Here is a 7,444-nt window from a genome sequence, read left to right on the forward strand (position 1 = left end):
TTGGTCACATCAATGACAAAGGTTAACTGAACAGGACAGAGAGATCTACAATGTCTTCTGGGGTCCCTGGGGCCAGAGGCAGCAGGGTTTCTATCCTATGTGGCTACACTCCATAATCATTAACAGAGCTCAGTTACAGCAAATGGGTTTACATGAAGAAAGAGCACAAAGAACGCCGTGTCAGTTCAGTTCAGATTTTGATGCCAGGTGACTTTGATTTAAACTCACAAACAGTTTTTTGGCTTTCAAAGCTTTTTGTATTGCATAAGGGACTATACATATACAATATGTGAAGCTAAAACATAATCCAAGTCTTTCTGAAGGTTCTCTCAGTCCAAAATGATCCATGAGGTACAATACTTAAATGACACAGACTTTTTCATGAAGGGGGGTTTTGAGAATGAACTCAGAAAGAAACTTAAGTTCTTCCACCAGAGGATGGTCACCAGCAGGGGCACGGTCACCACCAGAGGATGGTCAACACTAGGGGCCATGGTCACCACCAGGGGGCACGGTCACCACCAGAGGATGGTCACCACTAGGGGCCATGGTCACCACCAGGGGGCACGGTCACCACCAGAGGATGGTCACCACTAGGGGCCATGGTCACCACCAGGGGGCACGGTCACCACCAGAGGATGGTCACCACTGGGGCATGGTTGTCACCAGAGGAAAGCTATGTCCCTCTGCTCTAGTAGGTTCCATTCTCTTCCCTTAGAAAATTCTTTCCCTTAGAAACATACATGGGAGCTTTGTTTAAAACAAACAAAACAGATGGCCAGGGAGCACCCCACATCAGTGGGCTTAGACTGGTATTCTCTCATACATAATTTAAAATAAAACACTCACCCAGGAAGCATAGGTAGGACATTGATCACAGATCACATTTTCTTAGAAAGCCCAAGTGTATTCTTCCAGTGTTTTGTTCTCTTTGGATTTTGATGTCTCTGCCTTGCTATAGGCCCTGTGTGAGCCTCCTCTTCCTATACCCATATCCAGCACAGCTGGATGAGCTTGCAGACTGGTCCTATGAGTGCCCAGTGGGAGAGGTGGGGAGCCAGGAATGAAAAGACTAAGGGGACTGCAAGAGATTGGGGAGAAGCAGTCCAGACCTGCAAAACCACCAAACAAACAAACAAACAAACAAACAAAAAACCCCACAAAACAAAACAAGTCTACCACCATGAATTCTGTCTCCCAGGAAGCCCCCAGGGGGCTGAGAGCTCAGCGCAATGCCAGGGCTGTGCATTGCCCAGTGCTGCAGCCGGGCCACACAGCTCCAGTGTAGGAAGGGGCTCAGCACCCTGGAAAAGGCTTTCCCTCACCAGCACTGTGTAAAGCCCCCAGCCTTTCACCTATCTTTGATTGGCACGGGGTCAGAAGAGGGAAGGGGGAAGGGGAAGACAACCTGAAGAGAATGTGACTGAGTATTTAACACAGAGACCTCAACATGTAAGCAACATACCAATGCTTTATTTCTCTCAGAACTTTATAAGCAAGTCACTGCCTCTGAATGCATTTTTAAAAACACAATACACCTAATTACATCCAACCAGTGGGTTACTTTCTGTCCCAGGAAATTGCATCAAACAAAAACATCACAGATACTTGAAGGTAATCAGCTGAGACAGTAGATTTATAGATTTAATTGATCTCAGTCCAGTGGCCTGCATACCTGTTTCTGGAATAAACCACCAGTGCAAAATAATGCCGGAAATATTTACGATACCATCAACAGCTATGGTTAACATGAAAAAATGTAATCAGATATTCAAATTCCTGAGGAAGTCAGTTTTAAAGACACAGGGTGCTGTTGGACTTGCTAGAAGACTTATCTCTGACTTCTAGTTCTAGAAAGTTCAATTAGGTTTAAAGCTATTCATTTCATACATGATGATTTTCTTAACAGGAATAAAGGTATTAAACCAGGCGGAGTGGCATGCACCTTTAATCCCAGAACTTGGGAGGCAGAGGTGAGCAGTTCTCAGTGAGTTAAAGGCCAGCCTGGGCTACACCGTGAGACCCTATCAAAAGAAAGAAAGAGGAAGGTTGGGGGTAAAGAATTTAATTGAAAATCCAACAACTACCAAAAATCAGACACTGAGTTCTGCCCTCTCTTACAGAAACAGGTCGAGCAGCAGTGGGGAACTAAGACGGCTTCTCATGCCATCTCAGAAGCACGACCTACGGTGTGAAAGGAGGGGCACACATCAACAAAGGCAGAAGCACCCATGCCTTCATCTCAACATCTACATGCTTCACCCAAATGCCATATTCAACACCCTGATCACAGCTAAAGGATCATCCAAGGAAACTCAGTCCCTCAGAGTCACCAGGCAGCCCGTATCTAACCCGTACTAGAGAGGGGAGGAAGAACAGGAATTTGTGCTGACCAGTGCACACAGGGAACACCTGTTTCCAACTCTATACAGACATTTATAAAAACTTACACAATAAAGCAAGTAGAGATTTTACATTCTTCCTAGCAAATATTTAAAAGACATTTACAGGTATGCATTAGAATTATAGGTTAACTTATGGCACCCTTAGCAGTCTTATAAATTCTAAAATAAACTTCTGGAAATATAAAAAATACTGTGCTTTAAACATTTCTGAATGCCGAGAAGCTTACAGTAAATTGTTTTCATTTCCCAGAAAAAATGTAACTGTGCCCGTGAGTGCATCCTGAAAAAGCAGCCACTCCGATATCCAGGGACGGCCTTGCTTCAGACAACAGAGTACGGCTGCCCAAAGATTCCAGATTGCCCATATTCTGTGAGTAGCAGGAAAGGAGGGGGAAAAACACCCATGTAAAACTCATCCTATTAGGAGAAAAATGTTTTTATGAAAAAAAAAATTAAAAAACGGCCCTTTGCTAGCATTTCTTTGGTCAATTCCCCCGTTTGCCAAAAGTGTTCTTCTCTCAGGTCAATTATTGCACAAATTACCTTTAAACAAATGTCAGAGGGTCCACTATTTGTGTGGTTAAAACTTTCAGAGATGACTACTCATTTTAATACCTCCTTTCTTCAGTACAGACTCATTAAAAACAAGACCAGCATCCTTTGTTTCCCAATTTTAATATTAATGAACATTTCTCTCTGAGTCTCAAGTGGTATTTCTTTGAGGTCTGACCTACATGGTGTAGCAGCAGACTCCTGATATATGCAGAGTTGCAAAACCCAGACTCAATAAGAGTCCAAAAGAACTGGATTTCCCAGAAAAAACAAAACAAGGAACTCCTGGAAATGTTCTCTTTTCGCAGGATTTTTGACGTGACCGTTTCCCTCTCAGAAGTCCTGTAAAGTCTGTGGTCAGGATGGAACTTGGGGTCTGAGGAGCCTGAGGGATGGCTGCTTCATCAGCTTCTGCTGGTGCCTGGATGACTGTGCGCTCTCAAGGGCATCAAGTGCTCTCTGGAAGGCAAAGCAGGGTTATGAACTATAAGATAACTTCTGGCTCACCCAGGGGCAACCACAAGACTCCACACAGGTGTAGACACGGACCAGGCTCCCACCCTCCCCTGCAGTGTGAACAGTGACACTTCCAGGCTTCCACACCCACACAGTGTGAACCACCACCCTTCCACTTTGGTGGGCTCACAGTCTGTCATTCATGGGCGCATCAGTGCAAAGTTACCAGTAGGAGAGAGTATGTGAGAAATAATGGCTACTTCGCTATGACAGGCTTGTAAAGGTCTCCCAGTTAAAAACCTCGAGGGGGTGGGGCTAAAACCAACAGTTTACCTTTGCTGTGATGGAATCCTTCAGGTAAATTTTCCGAAGACAGCCTTGATTGGCACTGTCTTTTTTATGGAACAGACCCTGTTCCTGGTTTTAAAAGAAATAATGACAGAAATTATTCTCTAAAAGAAAAAAATAGCATGATCTTACACTGGATGCTTAAATGTCAACTTACTGTATAAGCACTAAACTATGAAATACATGCAATCAACTATAAGAAATAAATCACCTTGCCACAAGGAGAGCAACTGCACGCTAGAGTCATAATTTATAGGCCTATCTGTGTAAAATAAGGGCTTCTGCAGGCAACAACACATAGCCTACAGGATCACAATGTGACAATACATGATAGCTGACAGACCAGGGAAAGACCAAAGGCCCTCCCCTTCATTTCCTCTGCTTATAGATAAAATTTTTATACAATGTAAAATACATCGAATCAATTCTCACCACTTATGTGGAGGCAAAGTACTGTGGTGGCCTGAATAAGGATGGCTCTCATAAGCTTATATGTTTGAATATCTGGTACCTAGTTGGTGGAACTATTTGGGAAGGATTGGGAGGTGTGGCCTTGCTGGAGAAGGTGTGTAACTGGGGGTGGGCTTTGAGGATTCAGAAGACTGGCCCAGACTCAGAATCTCTTGCTCTCTGCTTCCAACTTTCAGATCATGAAGTAAGCTCTCAGCTGTTCCTGCCACTGTGCCTTTGCTCCAGAATCATGCTGGGTCCGATTCCTCGGGGCACCCAAGCGGGAGGGAGTTCCTTTGTTTCTATAGCCTGCCTGCAACAAACAGGGGAGGCGCCTTGTTTGCGACCTGCCCATCCAGCACAGAGGCCTGATCTCTTGGCACCAGGAGACCTAGCTTTGGGGTGAGTTTCTGGCCCCGCGGCGCCAGCCTGGGACGGGGAGCTCAGAGGTTCCTTGGCCCCCCAGCCTTCTAGGGCAGAACCCTCCCCACTTCGGCCCCACCGCCCTCTTTAGGCACATAACATCAACCACTGTCTGGGCACTGGGTCAGAATCATGGACTCTCATCCTCTGAAACCATAAGCCCCAAATTAAACTGTTTCTTTTAAAAGTTGCCTTCTCATGGTTTTTTATCACAGCAATGCAAAAGTAACTGAGAGATGCAAGTTAAATAGGGAACTATAAAATATGCACAGGCCAGTCTGCCCCAGCTCCAATACTACGTTTCCTACTAGGGCACTCTATACTGTGTAAGGATCTGCTCTGAACACAAATGGGCAGGCAGACCCGGCAGTCTTGTTTGTGAAGGTCTACAATGAGAGAAGTGAAGGACAGTCACTTCAAACCTATTTAAAGTCTATTACATTCCGTGGGAAATGTTGTTTGCAGAGTTTCAGTAAAGGGGATAATATCGTTGTTATTTTGGAAAACAAATATACTATAAAGTTACCATATTTAAGACGTAGTTGTGTAATTTTCTTAAGAAAGATAAGAATACATCTAAAATAGAGTATGTGTCCACAGTGGGTAAGCCCAAAGCCCCAGGAAAGGTGAGATGTCTCCTCTGCTTATGCTTTACTGTGTCATGGAAAGTTCATCCTTAGAAAAGGATGGGAGCAAAGACACAGAAAACACACAGCACCTAAGTCATATTCGCATTCTATGTGCACCAAATTATAAACAAAGCTATTTAGACCTAATCTATTTTTAACTGTGTGTGCGGTGTTTGGCAGGCAGGTGTGCATGCCACAGAATGTGTAAAGAGGTCATGACTACTCTCCAGAGTTCTGGCATCAATCTCAGGCTGCCAAGCTTGCACAGCAAGTGCTTCAACCTGTTGAGCATCTTACAGGCCTTAGACTTCATATTTATTTTCACTGAAGCACTTAGTCTCCCAAAAGCTTGACAAAGCGAATATTTCTAGAAATGCCTCAGATTCTGGAAAAGTGGATATACATATAAGGAAAGAAAAACTCCTAGTCACTAATGCTCAATCTTACCAAAAGGCAGAAGCACCCGCCAGCACCCTAGTTCTGGCAGGTAAATCAAGAGTTCCCTCTATGTCTGAAAATGCAGTCACAAAAAATAAGATAGGTTTGTTTACAGCTTAGCATGCACCAAGACAGACAGTGACAGCACTGCTCCTCCTGACAGTCTACCTCTGTAACTGAGAGGCAGCCAACAAGACTAACTGCGTCCCTAGCTCTGTAGGGCGGATTCATATTCTCTTACCTTAACTGAAATCTTCAGCAGGTTTTCACTGACTCCAGGAGGACACACAAAATCTTCGAACAGACACTGCCAGTCCACAGACATATGGCCTAGGATTTCAACTTCCTTTATGAACAGCACTCGCCTATTTTGAAAAAGAAAACAAATACAGCCATGTGTTAGCTCTATCCTTTATTTTGTGTGTGTTTATTAAACAACAAAACTGACCCACATAAGAGAGCTGAGGATCAGAGGCTGAGACCTCAGCCTGAAGTGGGGCAGGAAATCTTCATCAACCTCCTCATCCCAGGGCTCAGGGAAGAGCAGGCAGAATGAACGAGAGAGCAGGAGGATGGCAGGATGCTGTGAAATCCTGTCTTCTAGACCTAACGTTGCTACTGCACTCAGGAACTCAAAGCCACTGTGGTTACTAATACAAGACGTGACAAGTTCAAGCCAGCCCAAATCCCAGCACAGATAAGAGACAGTCTCCAGACTGCATTACTGAGGAGCTCCTGGTAGTGGGGTAGTCCTTGGGGAGAGAAAAATCATTCTTTTTGGAGTATGGCTGCTGGTAGGTTTCTTATACAACAATGGATAGCCCATAGTCATGTACACACTAGCAGCAAAAATTAGACTTAGTGGATTATTAAAAACAAAAAAAGGAGGGTGGGGAGATATGAATTTGAGAAGGGAACATGTTAGGGGAGGATACAAGGGCAGTTGGCAGGGAGAAATGGAGGCAGATAAGATCATATTTCATTGTATATATGCATGAAATTCTGAAGAAGAAAACATTTGAAAAATTAGAAAAATTCACTCACAGAAAAGTATATTTTTCATTTTAAAAAAAGTCTACATAAATGTCAAACGAAATGCAATATAATCTCTGCCTAACAAAATGGACTTTAAAACTTCCCCTTCTGTCAATCTTGCAGAACTCAGTAATGCTGTTTTTGGTTTTGAAACAGCAAAACAACTGAGCAGGGAATCGCATTTGAAACACAAGTGGTGCAGGATGCGCCCTCATCTGGGAGGCCACAGAGTAAAGCCCCTGAAGACGATTTACTTGGAATATTCTTAATTGCTCTTTTCTGTCAGTCACTTACGACTTCCAGCCAAGACAGACCATGCAGGAAATGTCACAAGTCCAAATGTCAGCAAAGACTCACTTCAGACCCACTAATAAATACCAGACTTGAACATTTTAACGCTAATGTATATCACAGGAGGAATGTTTCATTTTACTCAATAGTAATGAAAAATAATATAATCCTTAAAGGACACCCACACTGATTTTCCAGCAAGTCGGATTAATTACTAACATAACTATACTTGATTTCAAGTCTCCATTAAAGACAGAAACACTAGAAATGTAGATTTGTGAGTTCAAACAACATCTAGGGAAACCTGGCAGAGAAAAGAATGAAGGCGTGAGGCTTGAGAGGCACCCAGTGCCTAGAAGAGAAAACAAGTACACGAGACAATGCCACACAGATTCAGAGCACTGGGGAGGGGGCAGG

The 7,444-nt window shown here is 43.7% G+C and overlaps 1 protein-coding gene across 2 annotated transcripts in view; it reads right to left on the minus strand.

Moving 5' to 3' along the window:
* Positions 1-1,453: 1,453 nt before the first annotated feature.
* Vps13c (vacuolar protein sorting 13 homolog C) overlaps positions 1,454-7,444 on the minus strand; it is a 159,208-nt gene continuing 153,217 nt past the window's right edge. For both annotated transcript variants that reach the window (XM_013346382.2, XM_005347681.3), the window contains 3 exons: positions 5,943-6,066; positions 3,747-3,830; positions 1,454-3,416 (listed from right to left, as the gene is read on the minus strand). In XM_013346382.2, coding sequence (XP_013201836.1) covers positions 3,315-3,416; positions 3,747-3,830; positions 5,943-6,066 — 310 coding nt within the window. In that variant the 3' untranslated portion in view covers positions 1,454-3,314. The remainder of the gene's footprint in view (positions 3,417-3,746; positions 3,831-5,942; positions 6,067-7,444) is intronic.

The sequence above is a fragment of the Microtus ochrogaster genome, chromosome 5 (assembly GCF_000317375.1).
Source record: "Microtus ochrogaster isolate Prairie Vole_2 chromosome 5, MicOch1.0, whole genome shotgun sequence".
In the NCBI taxonomy this organism is placed as follows: Eukaryota; Metazoa; Chordata; class Mammalia; order Rodentia; family Cricetidae; genus Microtus; species Microtus ochrogaster.